Source organism: Macaca nemestrina, chromosome 3, assembly GCF_043159975.1.
Source record: "Macaca nemestrina isolate mMacNem1 chromosome 3, mMacNem.hap1, whole genome shotgun sequence".
Classification (NCBI taxonomy): domain Eukaryota; kingdom Metazoa; phylum Chordata; class Mammalia; order Primates; family Cercopithecidae; genus Macaca; species Macaca nemestrina.
This window is the reverse complement of record NC_092127.1, coordinates 15003451-15028318: the sequence shown is the minus strand read 5'-3', so window position 1 is coordinate 15028318 and position 24868 is coordinate 15003451. Positions and strand designations below refer to the sequence as shown.

The following is a 24868-nucleotide window of genomic DNA, read 5'->3' as shown; positions in this document are numbered from 1 at the left end:
GACTTCTTTATGATATTAAATGTCAGCAGGCAATGAATCAACATCTACAAACTTCTGAGCTAGAATTCTGCAGCTCGATAATTGTATAAAGTTTCTTTAATGTCAAATGCATACAAAAGAGATTATCCTGGAATATTATTCAGTGATAAAAAGAAATGAGATATCAAGCCAGGAAAGACACAGAGGAACCCAAAAAGCATATTGCTACCTGAACGAAGCCAATTGGAAAAGTCTAGATACTGTATGATTCTAATTATATGACTTCCTGGAAAAGGCAACACTCTAGAGACAGTGAAAAGATCATTGATTGCCAGAGACTGGGGGTAGATGAGGGGAAGTGGGAGAGAGAGATATTCAGAGCGCAAGCACAGGAGGTTTTAGGGCAGTGAAATTACTCTGTATGATACAGTAATGATAAACACACGTTTTTATGAATTTGTCAAAACCCATAAAAATGTACAGAACAAAGAATGAACTCTAATGTGAATTATGAACTTCAGTTAATAATAATGTACTAATCTTGGTTCATCAATAATAATAAATATACCACATGAATATGAAGATGCCAATAACAGGGTACACTGTTGAGGAGGAGAGGGCAAATATGCCCTTTCCAATCAATTATTCTGTAAACCTAAAACTGCTCTTTAAAACAAGTCTATTAATTTAAGAAAATCAGAAAAAACAGAACTCAGAAAATATACGAGCATTACTCCTGTCTTGAAAATGAAAATCTATTTTAATTTATTTTATTTTATTTTGTTTTTCAGTGAATGGAAACAAGGCTAGAATATCCTACTCTTTAGTTTTCAAGTTTTAATTTATGTGTGTGTGTGTGTGTGTGTGTGTGTGTGTATATATATATATATATAAAGAAGCTACCATTTTCAAGGATTATTAAGTCTTCCCTTAATTCTTCATCTGTCCCTCCAACTCTGTAACACCATTAGGCAGTGCCGTCCAGTGAGCACCACGGCCTGTAGTCTGTGCCTGGGGACGTGGTACATTCTCTCACTGGGCCAGTTCTGTTTCTGTTCTTTTCCCCATCCAAAAAGGCTTCTAAAGAGGAAAGATTTCAAAATTCTGAGAAAAAAATGGTGCAATCTACCTATTATTTTCATTTTCAAAATAAAAATAACGATTTCTTTTTTTTTTTTTTTTTTTTGCCTTTACAATGTGTCATATATTTTTCTCAGTCACATCATGGGATAAAACAATAACAAGCTAACCCGATTTGATGTGAGAAACACAAAGAACACCTGATAACATCAAAACTTAGATGCAAATACACTGTTCTTACCAATGACCTTTGCCAAAGTGAACATAAAAATAACCATTTCTATACATAACATTTCTCCTCCTTAAGACCAAATTTTTGAAATAATGACTTGGACAAAATTCTAATTTCTATTGCATGATCAACTAGTTGAGTGATATTTGCAGCTTTACTTTCTAGTTCTTTTTAGCAGCTCTCAGAACATTTCTAAACGCATATGTCATTATTAAATGCCTTTTAAATAATAGTTTTTAAAATCATTATATTTAATAGGACTAAGATATAATAGAAATTTGAAGTAGTTTTTATACTTATGTCAAATTATCCTAAAGGCACTGGATCATTATCGGAGAAATCTGATTCTCAAAAATGTTTCAGATGAATTAATACTACTCTGGAAGTGAAGAGAACAGATTAAATCAGTGAAAAGGAAAGATAATGTTAATGAGTTAAGCACCTAATTATTTTAACTTATTTCAGTATTGATTTAAATAATGTTCAATGGAAGAGGCTGTCTTATCCATGGTCAATACCAATTTAAAGTGCTTTAAGAGAATTATGTATTTATACTTTTCTGTGGTACGTTTTAATAACATTAAACTACTTCGTCTTCAAGAGGTGAGATTTTTTTAAAGTGTACTTTTTAAAGAGAAGTGACCGAACAATAGAAACAAACACCATAATTTTGGTGTTTATAATTTCGGTTAAATAATACTGGAACATTTCTTATTTTTATATCTTTGAAAGGTAAAAATGTCATATTATTGTTATACACTTTGCTTTTGGCTAATGAGATTAAACATTTCCATTTCTTTTCTGTTAATTGTCTGATAATGTCCATAGTGAAATTTTATGTTTGCCTTTTACAAAACTTATGAATTCTAGACAGGGCAAACATATAGGTATTTTCCAATGCTTTCATATTTTATAAGCACTTTTCTATCAACTGATCACTTATCAAGGTATGTTATGTTTCTCTGTGTTTAAGAAGAAGGATCAAATAATTTTGGTTATTGTAATATATTTTTACGTATATTACAATTCCCATTCTTCTTCTTTTCTTGGAGATAGAGTCTTGCTCTGTCACCCATGCTGGAGTGCAGTGGCACAACCATAGCTCACTGTAACCTCGAACAACTGGGCTCAAGCAATCCTCCTGCCTCAGCCTCCCGAGAAGCCGGGACTAAAGGTGTCTGCCACTATGCCTGATTAGTTTTTGTTTGTTTGTTTTTGTTTTTGTTTTTTTGGCGAGATGGGTGTCTCAGAACTGGTCTCTAACTCCTAGCCTCAATCAATCCTCCCGCCTCAGCCTCCCAAAACACTGGGATTAGAGGCATGAGCCCCCATTCCTCTTTTAAAACTCTTTTAGATAATTATGCTTATTTAAAAAACTTTAATATAATATAACACTGCTAATATTCATGTCTCTAAACTCGCTTACTATTAATTCATTGTCTTTGACAATTGAATGGGAAAGCATACATAACACCAATTTTAAATTAGTTCATTTGATGAGCTAACTAGATTTCTTCCAAAAACATTGATGTGGGGAAAGGTACAAAATCAACATGGCAAGGGATTGTATTTTTAGTCATGTGAGCTACCACAGAGAAAAAAAAAATGATTGAGATATTATCAGGAGAACAGATTCTTAATTTTCTACTTCTATGTTTGATGAGTTTATTTTTGCCTGAGGTGAGGTGGACCCCTGGTACATGACAACACAAGGGCTGATCGTTCTCACCTTCTTTTGTGTAAATATCTTCTGTTAGGTATTGGATTCAATTTGTTAGCACCTACATATTCTCCTGTTAGCCGTAAGGAAGAAATGGCATGTAAAGACTATTTTATTTATATTCCAATATTGGGCAATGAAATGATGGTCAAACGATTATGATGTTATTTTATCCAATGAAATGAAACAGAGTTGAATATGCTTAATTAGGAAATGGAGTTATAAGTATGTTTGCTGAAGTCAATAATATTTGACCCTTGCAAAAGATGAAAAAGCAAAAAGTGTTAGCTAAAACCTAACCTATTAAACTATTATTTTTGTATAATTGATAATATTATATTTGGTTATTCAATGCAGCCTGCATTGTTTTCCTGATGTTTAGAGCACAAGATATTTTGAAAAACAATGAGAGAAAATCTCTGTTTTTCTTTTTCTTTTTCTTCATTTAGTGACACTGGGGTGTAAGCATGAATTTTAGTCTCCCCCAAAATCTAATCACTTCTGATCTGACTTGGTGATCAGCTTATTTTTAGGAATGCATTTTTATTTAGAAAAGAATCAGTATTTGTTTTAAGCAACACCAAATCCTTGGGGTCCTTTCCTGAGCTTATATATAAATAGTGATAATCACATTTTAAAATAGTTTAATGTTTCTATTGTCTTTTAAACTGTTAAAATAATAAACCAACACTAAACTTTCCAAGAGAATGGCAAAAGCTCTGAGGCCACTCTTGTGTGGTTAGTAACTTATTTGCAGTTTCATTAAAATATCTGCTGAGACTGCTTACATGATTTTTAAATATTCACAGACATTTAAAAATAGAATGCATTTTCTTCTTTAATTTTCAGTGAAAAGAAAGCAATACTTCTGAAATCACTGAATATGGACTCACCATAATGAATCTGCTAATTCCCGATTATGTTTCTTGTGGTTTATTTAAATGACAATTTCATATTTTTCAAGATCAATTACTAATTAGTTATCAGTGGATTCACAGGAATATTGCTTTCCCTCAATTTGGAAAAGATCATTAAAATACTGAAATTTCTCATTTTTATTTGTATATTGTACCCCGTAAGCTGTACTATTTTTGCACAGCTTGTACTCCGTGTTTTTCTCCTGAAGTTAAAAATATTTATGGTTGAAAAGCTTAAAAACAAATCAAGAAGTGTGATCCACAATTTAAATATTAAATTCATTCTAAAATTGAATCAATTCATAATTTTCTACTCAGACATTATCAGTGAGTTTTACTTCTTTTGCTACTGCTACCCAACCTTGATATTTTTTACTCCATTCTAGTTAATTATTTCACCCACTTCTAAGCAATTCTTTTTTTCTTCCATAAGGACAAATTCAGGAAAAATGGTCATTATAGACAACACTTTTTTAAACTTTAGCAATGAAATAGCTTAACCGAATCCCATGAAAAAGTCTATGTTCTTTAACTTTGTTTATTTTCTTTACTGGGTAAAGTAATATTCAAGGACATGTTAAATAAGTTGGGGTCTGGAAGCAGCTTTCTAATATTTTACCATTAAAGTGAAATTACAGGATATATTGTGGTTCTGGATAAGTTACATATCCTTATATAAACATGTTAGTTACAACTATATTAAACAGAAGAATAAAAAGTGGTGCTTAAATAATTGACAATTACATTCTTTCCTAGAAATTCGGGTAAAGAATTTGGTAGGTGGAATAATGTCTTATGTATTTCAAAGGCTGTAAGTTAGCAATCCAGCCTATTTCCCAATAGATGAATTCAACAATGGTTAGATTCCTCACAATATAGAGAGTACTACAGTGGCAGATTTAAAAAATGGGAAAGTGCATCACTAGCAATTAAAGTAGATTTCATTCGAGTTAGTTAGAAAACTGATAGAATAATTAAATAAAAGATACCTACATACATGTATATTCCTGAAATCATTGGTCAAGACAAGAAGTATTGTAACAGTTAGCGAAGGCAAAAAAACATAGCTAGGCCAAAGAAGGTAAATTATGATAATTGAGAACATGGGAATGGATTTCTTTTTCAAGACACATCTGTGACTAATGCAGTATTTGGAAGATTGTTGAAAATAAGCATTAGAATTTCTTGTGGAATCAATTTAAAATTGTACCTTGTTGAAGAATATTTAAAACACACATATAAAGTAGCAAATAGAACAATTACCTTTAAAATTGGGTCTGATTCTTGCATCATATCCTGATGTCCTCCCCATTAATTTATCCAGAAAATCAGAAGGTGACATTGGAGCACTTCGAGATCTTGCACTATCTGTTTCCTTTGTGGCAACCAAACTACAAATAAGAACAAAAATGTAGACTTTACAAAAAGGAGCGTTTCTAATCATTGTTACCTACAAATACAAAATAGCAATGCTAAGCTAAATATGTTTGGCAACAAAATATAAGACTTTAGATATCACACAGTGAAGATTATAATAAGATAGACATTTACAGATTTATAGTCAATACTTGTGAGGTTTCCTATCTATTCAGTCCAATTTTCAGAGGTGGCATTCTTTTGTATTAAACCTGAAAACAAAGGCCACTTTCAAAATATTAAGCTTTCAAATCTGTATTTACAAAAGCTTGATATCTGATAGCAATTTTTAACCAAATGTATCCTTATTGCTTTAGGTGTAAGAAAATATGAAAATTCAACTGTGAACTACAATCTTATTGCTTTTATTGAGGGAAAACATCACCTTTCAGGTTTTGTGAATTTTTCTTAGCAGTAAAAAACTTCTGTCTAAAAAGTTAAACAATCACATTTTTTTCTTCAATTAGAGTGTTTCCTGAATTGGTAACACACCAAGTTAAATTCACTCTACTTTCACCTACATGTCATTAATCTACAATACCTTTTGTTCAGATCTAAAATTTGTGTGTCACGACTGAGAAATTACCATAAATGTACCATGTGTACCTGGATATTATATTAGACCTGTGTCCAGGAAAGGTAGTGTGTTCCTATATTCTTTTCATCCAAATTTTTTCCTTTGTGTCCAACTACTTGTCCCAGAAACCCATAGTGTAGGCTATTTCTCCTGTCCAGGTTTTCACTTACATAGGCTTCTCGAACAGAATTTGGGCCTGCTTGTTGAGATCAAATGGTTCTTTTTATCCACGGAGTTTTGCTCAGGAATGTGAAACTGACTTTCTGGAACTGATGTGTCCAAGCTGTTGTCACTTCCTGAAGATCATCAATCATCACTTGCTCCCAGCTCTGTCATTCAACTCAGGACATTGCCAAATCTCAAACCATTTGGGTCACCATATGATCATAACAAGATCAATTATTAAATTCCTTAGATATCTCCTGCCAGAATTTTAGTGTGAAGTAAAACTGGGACTTAGAGTCATCATCATTAAGTTGTCTACCACAGGGATATATGCAGTGATTCATGGGCACAGTTTTAAAATCTCATCAATCTCGGTGATAATATGAGAATGAGATTTCTGTAAGCACAGAATCACAAGTTACAGTATCTATTAGCTGTTGCCCTGTTCTAGAGGTTCTGTCCTGTTCTGGGCACTCTGAGTCACTTTCCCCAGTGATTCTCATTCTGTCATTCTTGCTTTCTTCCAGAATGGAAGCATTTTTCTCCCTATTCTGTTGGCTCTATATGACTTCGTGATCCTTTATCTCTGATTATTATTGCTCGACCAAACTGTCATTGTGGTCACTGGGAAGTTTATTCTAATAAAAAAACATTATAATAATACAGTTTTTTTTTTAAACTATCTTCTCAATGACTCTAGAGCTCTCTTCTACCATCTGATTTTAAGGAAGTTTTTTCTGTCCTATCAAGAAGCATTTGTTTATATTCCATGCTTCAAGAATAGTGTGGAAAAGCATCGTTGAAGCTTTTGTAGCTACATGCTGCTTCTTCTAAACCATTCTCTTTATTTCCCTTGCAAAATCTCTCCTTTCAATGACCAGAAAATAAACTTCTACATCCTCCTACCAACAAATATACCAATTTACCTTGATTTGAACCAATAATACTCTGCCTCCTTCTCTATTACAAATACTAGATGACTGTGTATACTGAATACAATCCTTCACATTGAGTGTGGGAAGATTATCCTAGATTATCAGGGGCAGTTCTATATGCAACAACATACAAGGATATTCATCCTTATAAGAAGGAGGCAGAATTATATGTGATGAGAGACAGAAGAAGGAAGGCAATGTGACCATGGAGACAGGAATTGGGGTGACACGGCCACAGCGAAGGAATGCCGGCAGCCACCAGAAGTTGGAAGAGAAAAGGAATGGATTCTACCCCAGAGTTTCTGGAGGTAGCATGGACCCACTCACACCTTGATTTTGACTCAGTGAATGGATTCCAGACTTCTGGCCTGCAGAACTGTTAGAGAATAGATTTCTGTTCTTTGTGGTAATTTGTTTCAGTTGCCATAGGAAACTAATACTAACCTTCTAGTGAATTTTTCATTTCTGTCAGGCTGCTTTTCAACCCCAGAATTACTCTTTGGTTCTTTTTTTATAATCTCTATCTCTTTATAATTTCCTTTTTGGTGAGATATTATCATACTTTCTTTTTAGCTCTTTGTACATGGTTTCCTTTAATTCTTTAAATGTGCTTAAAATAGTTCATTTGAAGTCTTTGTCTCATAATTGCAATGTCTTTGTTTCCCTAAGCATGCTTCTATTGATTGCATTTTTTCTGTGTTTGGTCCATACATTTTTGTTTCTCTGTGAAACTTATAACTTTTATTGAAAACTGTACATTTTAAGTAATATAACTCTGGGAATCATATTGTCTTTTCTCCCCAGAGTTTGTTGTTGTTGCTCTTTTTTAAAGGGACTTTTCTGAGCTAATTCTGTAAAGTCTACTTTCTTTATAATATGTGACCATTCTACTTGGTTAGCTTAGAGATCAGCTAGTAATTGAACATGGATTTTATTAACTTCTAGAGCCAATAAGTCTCTCAGTATTTGCTGGGGGTTCTGTGTCATGGGGTCATACCTTCAACACTATGTCAGGCAGTTGATTACTCTAGACTTTACTTTCACTTGTGTGAGGCCTAAAAGTCAGCCAGAGTTGAGAGCTAAGGGTCTTTTCAGGTCTTTCCTGAGCATGCGCACAACCCTGGGTGTGTTACTTTGCTAGATCTGCCATGACATAGTATCATGAACAGGTGGCTAATGCAACAGAAATTAACTTCCCCACAATTCTAAAAGTCCAAGATCAAGTTGTCAGCAGGGTTGGTTTCCTCTGAGGGTCTCCTTGTTGGCTTGTAGATGTCCACTTTCTGTTTTTTCATATGATCTTTTCTGTATGTGTGTCTGCTCTAACTTCTTATAAGCACACCACACATATCGGATTAGGGCATATTGTTTTACCTTAATTACCTCTTGGTAAGGTGACAAACCTTACCTCCAAATAAAGTCACGTCTGGAGGTAGTGGCAGGTAGGACTTCAACATGAGTTTTGGGAGAAAAAAATTCAGCCCATATATGTGGCTTTCCAGATAACCAGGAATATATGCCGATTTTCCAAACCCATATGGACATATCATTCCAATGCTTTTCCTTTTAACATTTTTGTTAAGCATATTGTTTGTCCCCACTATTACTGATTGCCTTAGGCATCTGTGAAGTTAAAAATTGACTCTAAATGTTTTAAACAAACTTCTCCAGGAAAAGGGCTTTTGGCGGTAGGTGAACTCCAAGTTAGGTCACAGAAAAATAGATTTGCAAATGGTGTATTCCAGAAAACCTGCAGGCAAGTCAAATAATGATCATTCTTAAAGAATAAGGCCTTAAAGGAGTTCGGACTCCATGCTGTCTCCTCTGGTGGCTGCCAGGTTGTGGATTTGTCCTCTAATTTGGGGCTATTGGTTTACTTTGTCACCACAGAGCTGAAGAGAGGGAGTGGGAAATAGAGCAAATTATAATGCCATAAATCCCGCTGTTTTTACTAAGAGAAAGACATTTTTCTTTAGTAAACAACTTCAGGAATCACCACAAGCCTCTGATTAACTGTCAGGCTTTTGAAAAATTTGATTCTCACAATTATATTTTTGCCAGTTTTCTTGTTGCTTTCATGAAGGAGAGAATTTGTCGATGTCCTTACTCTCCTGTATTTTTCTTACTCTACTGTTTTTGCTGATGTCACTCTCTAATAATGCCTCCCTAGACTTATTTTTATATTTGTTTTACTGTATCTTTGCTTTAAATAACCATATGCCTCACAGTTCCATTCTGGAGCTCTTCCTCTGCTCTCTTTGTGAATAATTTTATTTACTCTCATGGTATCAACTGCATACCATGATACTATTTTGTAGGTCTTTCAAAAAAACACCTTTATTCATAAGTAATGTCAAATTTACATTTATTTATTTACATTTAGAGACAGGGTCTTGCTCTGTTGCCTAGGCTTGTGTGCAGCAGCATGATCATAGCTCTCTGCAATGTTGAACTTCTGGGCTTAAGCAATCCTCCTGTGTCAGCCTCCTAATGGGGTCTCACTATGTTGTCCAGGCTAGTCTCCAGCTCCTGGACTCAAGCAATCCTCCTACCTTGGCCTGCCAACGCACTGCAATTACAGGCATGAGCCACTGCACCTGGCCAAGATTTGCTTTTAAAAGAAAGGATGCAAAGTCTGTCTTTAGGATTTTCCTATAATATATGTCCAAAAACTGTAGAGTAAATATTCTAAGTGATTGTTATTCTTGTGGCAGTAATAAAGAAGTAATTATATCTATGTATCTATCTAGGATCTCAATTTTCATATATATTTTCAGATACAGCAAGTATTAGCCAGCACAATAAAGAAAAAAATAAAAGACTAAGATTTAATTAAGATTAAAGATTTAATTAAGATTAAATCTTAATTAATTTTAGATTTCAGATTTTCACTATCTACCAATAACTTTGACAAAACAGTAATTTTATTTATCTAGGCAGATCAATGCTAAATTTTAATGATAATAATCTCTCTTGTATTTATACAAATCATATCTTGCAAAAGTCTGTCCTTTTCTAGTTTTCATTAACCCATTTCTAAACTATTTTTACAAATGTTACAATTGATGATCAATCTTAAAATAGAATAAGAAAATCAAAAAATCACATTTTTCTCATCTCATACTAAGCAATCATTTATCCATTGCAACCGGCTATTATAATAGTTTAATATTTGAACCAATGTGAGAAATAAGGTATTAAAAATTTTCCAATAGTGGATGTAGAGATGTCATCTCTGTATACTTTTTAAAAATATATTACTCCAAATACAAGTAGTGGTAGGGACTGGCATGTTAAGTGCCATGAGATGCTTGCATTTTTTGTAGTATATGATAATGTTGCTTAAGAACTCCTAGAATCCTGGACATTTATAGGAAGGCAACAGCATTAAACAATCAAAATACAACACAATTTTATGCACACGCACACACACACACACACATACACACCACACACCATGCTCACTATAATTGTATTTTCCCAAATTCTTGGTTGAATATTTCAAACCCTATTAGCAAGCACTCTCAGCGCCCAAATATTCCTTTTGAATAACTAAATTAAAAAAGCAAGATTGTTGTTGTTTAAATATGACAAACTCATTCTTAATCTTTTTAAAGGTTAAAAATTGTTATTATTTTAAATCTTATTTCATTTCTTTTGATGCATTCAAAAAAGAATAATTGAGCTACTGCAATAACTGCTTTCCTGAAATTTGATCTGATATTGGTTCTGTAAAAATTCTATTTGAAATACACTTTCATTGCCAAAAATATTTGCTTCCAAGTATATTATGGAAAAATCATGACTAATTTACCAGGGTTGGGAATATATAAAAACCATTTAACAGGGGACAATAGTTTTATGAGTAGTAGCCCATTCATTTATTTATTTAACAGCCATTATTGACAAGTTCCAAGGAGCCTGGCATCATGCCTAGAACAGTCTCAAAGAGAAAAAAAGTATAAATAAATACATAATTATATATATTTATATTGCATCTATATAACCTCAATGTTTAACCTTTTTAAAGATCAACTTGTTAAAATCGTTTCTGCTAATATATAAATTTTCCTTGTTTATGCAATTAGTAATTAAATTAAGCTGGGGGAAGGAAAAGATACCACCTCTTATCACTAACATAGACCAAGATGAAAGATACATCTTTGGTTAATACCCTTAGAAAGATGTGAGTTATTTCATCTTGTAGCAGAAAATCTACTAAAATTATCTGCTTTCTCTAAAAACAGTTATATATTTTATAATCCAATGTCTCATTTTTTTTCTATTCTTCTTTTTTTTTTTTTTTTTTTTAGACGGAGGAGTCTCACTCTGTCGCCCAGGCTGGAGTGCAGTGCCGCGTTCTCGGCTCACTGCAAGCTCCGCCTCCTGGGTTCACGCCATTCTCCTGCCTCAGCCTCCTGAATAGCTGGGACTACAGGCACCGGCCACCGCCCCCAGCTAATTTTTTGTATTTTCAGTAGAGACGGGGTTTCGCCGTGTTAGCCAGGATGGTCTCAATCTCCTGACCTCATGATCCACCAGCCTCGGCCTCCAAAAGTGTTGGGATTACAGGCGTGAGCCACCGCACCCAGCCTTTTTTTATTCTTTAATACTTAAGATTAAAAATATATTTTACCATGAATGTGAATTAAACACAAAATTATGGTTCTTTTGACATGGCATTTAAAATTAATAAAAGCACAAATATAATTTGATAAATGTATTGAGAACTATACATGAAATACACATTGGGCTGGGATGGAGGAGGAATATGTAATAGATGATAAACTATTTTTAAAATATAATACACAAACTTTTATAAGCCTTTTATCAATGGAGACAAGTTTACTACTAATAAAATTATAGTGCATTTATTATGTAAAAGTATCCTTTCTTATACCATAATGTAATCAAATACAAGGCATATATTACAAAAATTATTTTTGAGTTCTTATATAATTTGTTAGATGCAAAGCACTGTGCTACGACCCGTAAAGTATATAAAACACGAATCTGAATCTTTAACATGTTCACAGTTCAGTTGATTACTCTGTGTCGTCTCCTTATGAAGTGAGCAGGAGCTGCAAAATGAGATGACACTGAAGTGAATGATCAGTTGGTTCCCTTCTTAATACGGTGTGAGCAAAATCCTCACGTTTTATAACAGAATTCAAAACCAAGCTCTACAGATTGGTGCCTATAAAATGAGAAAATTCTGAAAAGATAAATATTTAAATTTTCTTTATGAGTTGCTATGGTCTCAATGCCACATGGTCTCAATGCCATGCATTTTGGACTCAGCAAAATTCATATGTTAAAATCCTAAACCCCAAGGTGGTGGTAATAGGAGTGGGGACCTTTGGGAGGAGATTAGGTCATAAGGGCTCCAAATGAGATTAGTGCCTTTCTGAAAGAGGCCCCAGAGATTCACCTTGCCCCTTCCACCATATGAGGTTACAGTGAAAAGAGAGTGGACAATGTACCAGGAAGCAGGCCCAAAACCAGACAATTTGCTGGTGCTCTGATCTTAGACTTCTCAGCCTCAAGAACCAGGAGAAATAAACTGTTTTGTGTATAAGCCATCCAGTTTATAGTATTTTGTTTTTGCAGCCTGAATGGACTCAGGTACTATTGATGTTTCCTTCAATGACACAGACCCATTCAATTGCTTACGGGCAATTGATTTTACTTCTAAAGGTTCACATTTTTTACTCAAAAGAAATTATTGTTAGCAAATTTACATTGAGTTATTGGCTAAAAAGCATTTTTACATATTCTATCCCTTCCTTTTCTTTTCTTTCTTTCTTTCTTTTTTTTTTTTTAAACAGAGTCTCACTCTGTTACCAGGCTGGAGTGGAGTGCAGTTGTGCGATCTCGGCTCACTGCAACCTCCGCCTCCTGGGTTCAAGTGATTCTCCTGCCTCAGCCCCCCGAGTAGCTGGGACTACGGGCATATGCCACCACACCCAGCTAATTTTTGTACTTTTGGTAGAGAGGGGATTTCTCCATGTTGGCCAGGATGGCCTCAATCTCTTGATCTCGTGATCCATCCTTCTTGGCCTCCAAATTGCTGGGATTACAGGCACAAGCCACGGCGCCTGGCCCCTTCCTTTTCTGAAAGGGGTGAGGCTTTGCTCACAGAAAGACTTCCTATTAGCTAAACTCTTACTCTAATATATTTCTCCTAAAACTCTCTTCTTATTACAATAATATCTGAGCCTTGTACCACGTGAACATTAGCAGACAGCCCTTAGAAAACCAGTCATTTAAGGGAACTCACAGGCTCCATATAACCAATTTGGCATCCTACTCAAAGTTTTAAATAGCCCACATCATTTGTACATACATATTCAAAAACTTTTTTTAAGATTTTTAAAACTCAGGGTAGGAAGAGACGGTGAAAAGAAACCCAATATTAATTTAGAATGAATTTTGGATAAGAAACTTTACCATTAAAGCCATTTCTATTTTGTTTAAACCTCCTAGTTTCAACAGAGCTGATGTATTTATAGCAAGTTACTAAGATTGTTAGCAAATTAGTTATGATCAGTACTTTGGAAGGAAGCAGCTTTGACTTTTTTTTTTGAATAGTCTTTTATTTATGAATCTCCACAAAATCTGTGGTAATTAGCTTGCCTCCCACACTTCACTCTTCTGTGCTGCACCAAGTATTTCATTTACTATTAACTTTTCTTGGAAACTCTGTGTGGGCTCATACACATTCCCATCAATGAAAGTTTTTAACTTAGGTATTTTATATATTTTTATTTATAAAAAGACATGCCACTTGAAAGTTCAGAAACTTTAATTTCATAAATATTGACAGAAACTGATTCATTCAAGTATTGAAACAGAACATCAAAATTTAACAATAATATCCAATAATATAAGGGAGGAATAGCTGGGCGCATTGGCTCACACCTGTAATCCCAGCACTGGGAGGCTGAGGTAGGAGGATCACCTGAGTCCAGGAGTTCGAGACCAGCCTGAGCAACATAGTGAGACCTCTTCTCTACAAAAAAATCAAAAATTAGCTAAAGAGATAGCAAACGCCTCTAGTCCCAGCTACTCTGAGGCAGGAGAATTGCCTGATCCGTGGTGGTCAAAGCTGCAGTGAGTCATGATTGTGTCACTGTGCTCCATCCTGGGCAACAGAGTGAGACCCTATCGCGAAAAAAGAAAAAAAAGATAGGGGAGTAAAATATATTCACTCACTTTTGGAGGATGAAAATAGCCAATAAATATAGATGGTTTTATGTTGACTTTAATATAATTGCCAATAAGTATCTCTGCTAAATACACCTTAAAATTTTGAGAGAAAATGCGGAAGTTGAAGGTGAGAAACATCATGTGGGTTTGAGACAGACCTTGAGACATGGGGCCACAATGTTCCATGCATCTATTTTCAAAAGTTATTTGCACAGAGGGAAGAATGACTCTTGGGGAACAAATCAGTGCCTAGGCTCCTGAAGCACAGAAGGTTTGGGGTATGACGGAGAAAGAGAGTTTACTATGTATTCACTCCCTCCATGAGCTAGTCCTGTAGAGTTATGGGCCCTTATGAAAAAAAATTATTATTTGGGCTTTTCTAAGTTGTAAGTAACATAAGCAATTGATATTTCTAGCCACAGTTTGAAAAATAAGATGCAGAACGGAAGATACGAGCATTTTACCCATCTCCCTATACTTCAGTGTAGGGACAACTTAAGAGAAATCTGGTCATCTGGGAATATGTGATGTTTTGAGTATCTCAAACTAAAGCATAGTGGCTAAGAAAAAGAATCATTGCAGGGAAGACACTACTAGCGAAGTAGGCCTTAAGTTAATTTTTGGACATCAATAATTTTTTTAAAAAGGCCAACGTGGTAGAATATTTAAAAGACTTTTAAGGCCGGGCGCGGTGGCTCACACCTATAATCTCAGCAGTTTGGGAGGCCAAGGTGGTCGGATCACGAGGTCAGGAGACCGATACCATCCTGGCTAACACGGTGAAACCCCTTCTCTACTAAAAACACAAAAAAATTATCCAGGCGCAGTGGCGGGTGCCTGTAGTCCCAGCTGCTCCGGAGGCTGAGGGAGGAGAATGGCGTGAACCCGTGAGGCGGAGCTTGCGATGAGCAGGGATCACGCTACTGCACTCCAGCCTGGGTGACACAGCGAGATTCCATCTCAAAGAAAAAATGAAAAGAAAGGAAAAAAAAAAAAAAAAAAAACCAGACTTTTAAAACACCTCTGGAGACAGAGAAATAGCTAAAACTTGATGGGCTACTAGCATCTTGATTCTTGTCACTGTTGGCAATGTGCCAGTGAAATATGACATATGGTTATCATTTTGAAGTGATCGCATTTCTACCTGCAGTTGAATAAGGACTTGCGAATTTTAATTTTTCAAAGAGAAATGATAGCTGCTTCCTGATATCTTAGGGACAGGATTAATATACATTTCATTTAGTTATCATAATAATGTTATTAGTCATAATTACCTATGGATTACAGATGAAGAAACAAAAGTATATAGAAAAGTTAGTGATTTTTCTAGGCCGTGCAAATATTGAGAGTAAAAGCCTACATTTTAAAACAAACCAAAGCTTCCACTTAAAGTAACTAGAAAAGGTTTTCTAAAAAGTGCCATGGCAGTGCTAAAAAACACAGTGAAAAATTACATGTTTAAAACCTAGGTAAAAAGAAACTTGAAAGCAATCCCTATATTTGGAGATGCATTTCCCTTTGGGGTGGCAATAAATTCCATGTGTAGTAACTGAGAGGCTAACAACCTGAACACCAGTTTTGAAAAGTTTATGGATTTAGTAAGGCAAAAATTGCATTCTAGGATTCACCAAAATGGCAAACTCATATGAGTTAGAGATCTAAAACAATTACAACTTTTAAGAATTCAATGTTAGTAAGAATAACCCAGAAATACAGAACCTTAGAAGAAAGATAAGTATTACTTGAAATCCTCTCAATTTCCCAAGCTGGAATGCAGTAATAATCCCAGGTTGCTAGCAACTTACCTCTCTAAAAAAATGCCAACATATTAAATACATCATTTCGGGAGGAAGAATATATCACTCTAAACCTCAAATTTTATCTGATTCATATGTACAATATCTGAGATGTAATATAAATACGCAGGAAAAAAGTAAAAGAGAATTAACTTTAAGATCTTAAACTCAAGGCAGATGTGAAATAGATAAACCAAAGATTCAGATGATGAATTCGTCACAGTGATTAGGTTATATGTTTAAGTAGATCAAAAATTAAAAAACTGAGAATTTCAGCATGGATGATTCGACTTACTATTTTTTGACTTTCTGATGGTGTGGGCCATTTGTTTGTTGTTGTTGTTGTTAGAAAAACTGACAATGTTTGGCTTAAAATAATAACGATTACACCTGCTTTTTACTCTCAGTACAGTTTTCAGTACATTACATGAGGATATTCAACACTTTGTTATAAAACAGACTTTGTATTAGATGATTTTGTCCAACTGTAGGCTAATAACACAAGTGTCCTGAGCGCGTTTAAGGAAGAGTAGGCTAAACTATGATGTGCAGTAGCTTAGGTATATTAAATATATTTTCAACTTACGATGAGTTTATCAAGATGTAACCCCATCATAAGTCGAGCAACATCTGTATTTGCTCTTGAATCCACACCAGCCTCTTTCACCACTCCATTAATAAAATGCTCTTGTCAAGGTCCTAATATCCTCCACAGAGCTAAATCCAATTAATTCATATTGAGACATTTTTTTCTCCAATGACACTTCCCTTGGTGACATCATCTAGTCTCATGGTTTCAGACATAGTATAGAATACACTGGGCAATTTTAGTTTATATCTTGAGCTATGAATTCCCCTGCACTGCAAACTATTGGGTCCAACTGCTTACTTGTCATCTCCACTTGGATATCTGGCATTACATCCAAATCAAACTCCTGTCATTTCCACACAAGTTTGCTCTTTCTGCATTCCTTTCAAACTTGGTTAATAGCAACTCTGTTCTTCCAATTCTCAAGATGAAAATCTTTGCTAATTACTGACTCCACTTTTAACTTTTACATATGATATCCATCCTGTTGGCCTTACCATCTAATTTTATCCATAATCCATCCACACCTTACCATGTTCTCTTTGACTGGTCTGTTCCAACTTAGCACTAGTGGTTACCTTTGTCTAAAATGCTCATTGGTCCTCTATTCATCTCATTGACTCTTTCTTATCATTACGATCCAGATTTAAGCATAATTTCCCCAGGAAGCCTTAACTATTCTCTCTGATTTTAGAAAATACTGCTAAAATGTGTCTCAAGTCTGTGTCTTTCATTGGTAGCACTTGTTGCAATTGTAATTGGATTGATATATGTATATCTGCCTCCTTTGTAGGGTATACTGTTTAAGCAAAAATTGTGACTGTTTCATTTGTTTAGATTGCCCTAAAAGTAATTCAAAGTATCTAGAGTAACTCCATAAATATTTTTGAAATGAATTAACTGAATATAATGAGGGAGATGTCAAGCCTCAGAATTTGATCCTCCAAACCAACCAGTAGTCATGCTTTGAGTACATGTTTAACACTAGAGAAGGTCTAAACTTTCTCCTCTCTCATCTTTGTGCCCAAGTTAAGAGTGATGCTGATGAATAATTTAAAAATATTGAAATTGGCCCAATTTTCCCATAGAACTGACATTTACATTTTTTTTTGAATAAGCATAGAAATTGCTCCTACTGGTATTAAAACTTGAAATTTACATTTGTCTCATCTGAGTTCCTTTCTCAGAACACCTGCCATCAGTTCTCCCAGATAGTATCAAGGAACTGAAGTGTACCAGATCACTACATCCAGATAATGAGACAACAAAACCCTCATCTATCATGATTGTCCAACTGACCACATGCTGTCTGTTGATCAACACCTCTTCTTTACCCCTCCCTAATTATTGTCTTTGTGCGTAGTTACATTCCTTCCCTATTATATAGACCTCCAGTTTTAGTCAACTGTGGAGGAGTTGAGACTAATCTCCTGTCTCCTGGCTAACATCACCCAAATAAAGACTTTCTTTCCTGGCAATACTCATTGTCTCAGTGATCAGCTTTCTGTGAGGTGAGCAATGGGACCTAAACTGAACCCCTGGTGTTTGGTAACGGTATTATGGTACAAAGATTTAGAAGTAGATAAAAATCAAGTTGTAGAAATCTAAAAGAGAAACTTGAATCATCAAAGCCATAGTCTGAAAATTGTCATTTAAAGTTGAAACTAGAGAGTTGTAAATTGAAATGCTGTCGGTATCTTTTTAATCAGGCTTGATATTGCAGTAGTGTCACATTCAGGACTTACATAAATTAGTGCTTATTAGGGGTTATCTATATCCAGTGCTTGCCAGTTGCCAGTGATAAATTATATATGTTTGAGTGTGAAGAGTTAATATTGGGTTATGGTGCGGATGGGGTGGGGAAGGAGGACTCCATTCAATAGTGAAATATATGACAAAAAGCAGTGTAATTATTTGAGATTTCTTAAATCTAATCTTTATACAATTTGTTGGTTTTATCTATAAAATTTATTTTCTTCATACACTCATTCATTTTTACTAAGCTTTGAAAATGCTAAACTTGAAATTCATGGTAATTGTTATAACTTCATAAAAAACGATCTCTTCTCGTGGGTAATAGTTTATTTCTTTATAGATTTGGCATCAGCTTATTTAAACTGAAAGAGCTAAAAGACCATAATGCAACTAATTAACTCACTGATTTGTAGCTTCTTAATGACTTATTTATTTTAAAGGAAACTAATTAAGTGTTTCAGAATACATTGAAAATTACTTAGAAAAGACTTAATAGCTCCTATTGTTCACACTCAAGATAATAAAATGCAAGACGTCACAATACAGTGTTTGAGGCTCCAGATGGATAGTCAGGAAGCTTGTATTTTGTTCTTTTCTGTCATTAACTAGTTGTTTGGCCTTGGGCAAGCCAGATATTTTACCAGTACACATTTTTCACAGATAAGTTTAGTAAAACAAATGATGTGACATACACATATGTTTAGAAAACTGCCAAGATCTTACGCTGAAGTTTGGCTTTTTCATTGGATACCATGTCTCTTGTGGTCAGGGACATTTTTAATTGAAATGCAGAGAAATCCACTTAACCTAGTTTATGTAAAAGAGCCCTGAATGGTGATAGGAGTATCTTACGAGACTTAAATGTAGAAAAAACAGACAAACTTCAGCAAAGACTGAGCATCATAAAATTAAGAATCTGATTGACTCATCCCAGTTCATGAATTCAACTCCTTGCTAAATTGCTTCAGCAAGAGAGATTCAAAGTCACTTTGCAAACATGTAGTTGTAGGGGCCTTGACTGAAAGACTTGTCGCCTAGTTTTCCTTAAATAATTTCTCATTCATGACATTTGTTTTTTTATAGCCCAACTACTGAATGGATATTTAAAGTATTCTGGGGTTTATATTGTTTTGTATTTAATAGTTTGATTTTGGTTTTGGTATTCTAAGCAAGATTTTTAATAATTCAAAAGAAATCTATCAGTTTATGTGAAACTCAGTGAAAATTTATAGGATGAAGGATTTCTGAAACAGTGCTCCAGAGTTTCAGGCAGGAAAATGTTGAACAGACAGGTGAAAAGAGAAAGTCTCCTAGAACCTGTGATAGGAAAGAGCATGGAAAATACAAGAGACTAGAAAAATGTCAGCATGGCTGGAAGAGAGAAAGAGAGCATCAACCTAATAACAAATGAGGCTGGAGAGCACTACAAGTACCTGATCATGTAGTACCTTACAGACCATGTTATGGACATGTATCTTCATAGCCCCATTATGAGACAATTCTAGTGGTCAGGAAGAAAGTTGAGGGTAGTCTTGGTAATTTTAACAGCAACAGGGGTGGAGAAGAGTGGAACAATCTAAGAGATATATAATTAATAGAATCCACAGAATTTGGTGGTGGTTTGGTACCGGATGTGAAGAGGAAGAATGTCTTCAGGATCGAAGTAGTGTCATTCATCTGGGATAACACCCGCGGTTTGTTGTCTCACAGCCACAGAAAACTAGGACATGGATACCCCAGAGTGAAGTTAAGAGTGGAAGTTTAATAGGTGAAAGAAAGAGAATAGCTCTCTGCACAGAACATGCAGTCCTGGAGAAAATGTGTTACTGCTTCCACAGCGAAGTGCAAAAGGTTTTATAGATGAGCTTGATGGGGTGGTGTCTGATTTACATAGGGCATGAAAGATTGGTCAGACCAGGTGTGTCATTTGCATAGGGTGTGAAGAAGCTGGCCACCTCACCCTAATCTTTTATTATGCAGATGGCTTCTCTACTTGGCTGGTGCCAGGTTTCCTGGTTCTTTACTGTACACGTAGTGACAAAGAAAAGTGAAGATGGAGCCTACGGGTTGAACATACCTGGCTTCCAGATAGCCCCTTTCTATTGGCACAGCTGTCAGCATTCCCCTGTACAAGCTTCCAGCTTGCTTATCTATGTTTGCAGTTCGATTTTTCAGGCTGCTCTTTGTTAGAAAAGAAATGATTCGGGGGCTGCTTTTTGCTAAAAGGGAAGCCTTGCTGAGGACTCCTTTAACCTCTCTATCTACCTAATAATTTCTTTCTAGCTCCTGTATCGGGATGACTGTGGTGGCTTTAAAATTGTTTCTCAATTTTTTTTGCCCTCCTCTCTTCAAAGAGTGCTGCCTAATTTCCTTCCTCTTGAACACTGGCTGGGTAAAATGACTTGATTTTGCATGAATTTTGTGGTTAGATCATAAAATGCATTGCAGCTTCCATCTTGCACTCTTTTGGATCACTCACTCTGGGAAGTCAATCATCATGTGGTGAGAACACTCAAGAAGCTACAAGGGAGAAACCAAGGGCTTCTACCAGTAGGCTTCATCAACTTCCCGCCCATTTCACTGAGCCATCTTGGAATCAGCTTTTCTATCCCAGTTAAGCCTTGCTCCGACTTGACTGAGATCTTTACATAAACGTCATGAAAGATTCGGAGCTAGGACACCGACTTAAGCAGCTCCTGAATTCCTGACTAACAGAAACTTTCAGGCTAATAGGTATTTATTGTTGTTTTAAGCCACTTAAATATCAGGGTAATAAAAAATATTTTTTACCGGGAAGTTTCTGCACAATAATAAAACAGGTTGATATGGAATCCATAGATTTTCAATAAGTAATAACATTTATTATTATTATGGATATTATAGAAGTCAGGTCTTCAAGAGGATAGTTCAAATGAGGAAACATTTCAATGATGCTATCTGACAAAGGCAGTGATTCTTCAACTCTTCAAACTTTTGTGTAGTTCCAGAGAGCAATAAAAGAACCCTTGATTTGAGTTAGAGTATCACTGTCTCTTTGGGAAGGGATCATGTGGAGCCTTTGTCCGGATACGACTTCATATTTTCAAGGTCTTCCTTGAAAAGATCAGGTGAAAGGTATAGCAAAGACTTTCCAGGAGCTTATAACCCCTGTTCTTATTCCATGTAAACATTTTTGACAAATCACTTTTTAAAATCTGGGATGTTCAACATCATTAATTAAACGCTTAAAATAATTAAGCTTAAAATTATAAACTAAAATCTGTAGCTTTACACACACATCTCATTACACTAATAGCTGCATTCATAAGCCTTTCAAAAAAAAGCAAGATTTAATTCCCCCAAGAAACTAAAAAAGCAGGTTTTGAAAATCTAAGAGGAAACCAAACAACAAAATTTCAATATTCTTATAGAAGCACAAAATTTGCAGATTGTTAAGATAAGACAAAGCAGAATATTTGTTCCCCATATTGTATTTCATATACATAAAAGGTACTCCTCTGTATCTGTCTCAAATTCTGCATCTGTGGATTCAAAAAACCAGACATTGAAAATACTCAGAAAAAGAGGATGGTTGTGTCTGTACTGAATATGTAAAGGCTTTATTTCCTTGTCATTATTTCCTAAACAATAGAGTATAACAACTATTTAAATAGCATTTACCTTGTGTTAGGTATTGTCAGTAATCTAGAGATGATTTACGGTATGTGAGAGGATATGGGTAGGTTATATGCAAAGACGACTTTATTTTATATAAGGGATTTGACTATCAGTGAATTTTGGTATCCTCAGGAGTCCTAGAACCAATCCCTTTTGTATACAAAGGGACAGCTGTATATGTATCTGTATATATTCCTATTGATATCAATATGCATACAAAGCACACATTTGTATATTCATTTAGTTGTGTATATGTGTTAAAGTAATGGTCGACTCTACATGCAGTAGGTAAAATACCAATAAAGTCTCTGTGACCAAGGAATGTACTTTATGTTGGAAGAAACAGAAAATAAACAAAATAAACATATACATAATTAAGATAATTAGAGACTGCTCTATGTTCTCAGAAGAAAATAGCCAGTATGATGAAACAGAAAATAAATGAGAGTCTATCTTGAATAGGTTGCTTGAATAGACTTAGAAAGTCATTACTGAGCTGAGTGTGAAGCATAGGAAAGAAGGTAAAGAGAACAACTACTTCAAACTCATGGTATTGTAGCAATAATCAATCTATTGGAAAATAATAACATAAATTTGTTCTCTTAAACCATGAAAATAAGTTACAGATAAATTAAATCTCTAAATACATGTAAATATTTAAATAAAATATTCAAAAATAGTTCAAGAGTAAGCACATTTCTATTTTCTTTCCCTTGCAGTGTTCATTAAAAGACTACTAAATGACTAAAGACAGATGCATTTTCAAAGGCAACAGGAAGGAGATATCAGCAATGAGAAAGTTTTACAAGTAAATTTCTGAGAGATGAAAAAGAAAGAAATAATCTTTTTTATTTTTTATATTTATTTATTTATTTTGAGATGGAGTCTCACTCTGTCGCCCAGGCTGGAGTGCAGTGGTGCAATCTCGGCTCACTGCAAGCTCCGCCTCTCAGGTTCACGCCATTCTCCTGCCTCAGCCTTCCCAGTAGCTGGGACTACTGGTGCCTGCCACCACGCCTGACTGATTTTTTTTTTTTTTTTTTTTTTTGTATTTTTAGTAGAGATGGGGTTTCACTGTGTTAGCCAGGATGATCTCGATCTCCTGACCTCGTGATCCGCCCGCCTCGACCTCGCAAAGTGCTGGGATTACAGGTGTAAGCCGCTGGCCCTGGCCGAAAGAAATAATCTATAAAGAGATTTATGTGTATCTATCCAGAAAATTTTGGGAAATGATAAAAACAGGTATTGTCAAAGTTAAATGAGCCTATTTGAGTTCAAAAGAGATTGAGCTTAGAGAACTGTCTAGACCTATTTTTGTAAAACTGCCAAAAATTCTGAAGAGAAGATTCTGAAAGATTTCCTGAATGAATATTTTGAAAGAAAAAGTAAAACACAAAAGAGTGAGACTGCTTTTAAATTTTCATTTATGGAGGCTACAAGATAAAAAGATAAAAAAACTCTTTCAAAATTCTCGGTGAGCATTATTTTCATTCAGTATTTTCAATCCAGTTTTCCAGCCAATCTATGAATAAGGTGAGAAGTAACTAAGCAGCCATAATACATGGAATCAAATACTCTACCTGTATAAATACTCTCCTGGGAAAATGTTTGAGAAAATACTATAGCAAAATGAAGAAACAGACAAGAAATAGACCAAGAATCCTAGGAGCTGATCCAACTTAGACAAGTAGTGATGTGATTTCCTCAAATGAAATCCATGCAGAAGGTCTTAGAAAATACAAATATAGTTTTGATCAGAAGAAAGAACTCTAGGATGGCCACTGTGCTGTGGAGTGCAGTGAAGTATGGAACGTATTGCAAAGACGACACCGTAGGATTGAGAGTGGGAGGAAGAAAATAAATATTTGAAAAAGCACTTAAAGGCAGAAGAAAACATGTATAGAATTAAGGAAAAAAAAAAGGTGAACCAAAAAATAACATAAGGGTATTATTCAGATGTATGGATATACAGTCACGTACCACATAACGACATTTTGACCAATGTCAGACTGCATGCAGAATCGTGATCCCATAGGATTATAATGAAGCTGAAAAATTCCTATTGCCTAGTAATGTCATACCCATGGTAACATCATAGAGCAATAGTTTGCTCATGTGCTTATTGTGATGCTGGTATAAACAGACCTACAGCATCGCCAGTCACATAAAAGTATACCACAAACAATTATGTACAGTACATAATACTTGAATAATGATAATAAATGTTACTGGTTTATATATTTATTATGCTATACTTTAAATTTTTTATTTTAGACTGCATGCCTTCTAGTTATATTTGTAAAAGTTAGCTGTAAAACATCCTCAGGCAGGTCCTTCAGGAGGTATTCCAGAAGGCATTGTTATTGTAGGAGATGACAGCTCCACACATGTTATTGCCCTGAAGACTTTCCATGGGACAAGATGTGGAGGTGGAAGATGGTGATAGTGATAATCCTGATTTTGTGTAGGCACAGGCTAATGTGTGTGCTTGTGTCTTAATTTTTAACAAAATAAAATTTAAAATGTGAAAAAAGTGTAAACATAGACAAAAGCTTATAGAATAAAGATATAAAGAAAATATTTTGTAAGCTGTAAAACATGCTTTAAGCATTGTTACAGAAGAGTCAAAAAGTTAAAAAAATTTAAAAGTTAATAAAGTAAAAGAGTTACAGTAAGCTAAGGATGATTCATTATTGAAGAAAGAAATTTTTTTTTAATTTAGTGTAACCTGAGGGTACAGTGTTTAAAAATTCTACATTAGTGTTCAGTAATGTCCTAGGCCTTCACATTCACTCACCACTCACTCACTGACTCACTCAATACTGCAAGCTCCATTCGTAG

The 24868-nt window shown here is 34.9% G+C and overlaps 1 protein-coding gene across 2 annotated transcripts in view; it reads right to left on the bottom strand.

Moving 5' to 3' along the window:
* The window catches only part of LOC105466647 (glycine receptor alpha 3), a 179234-nt gene that overhangs the window by 134047 nt on the left and 20319 nt on the right, over nt 1-24868 (bottom strand). For both annotated transcript variants that reach the window (XM_011715716.3, XM_011715717.3), the window contains exon 2: nt 5192-5319. In XM_011715716.3, coding sequence (XP_011714018.1) covers nt 5192-5319 — 128 coding nt within the window. The remainder of the gene's footprint in view (nt 1-5191; nt 5320-24868) is intronic.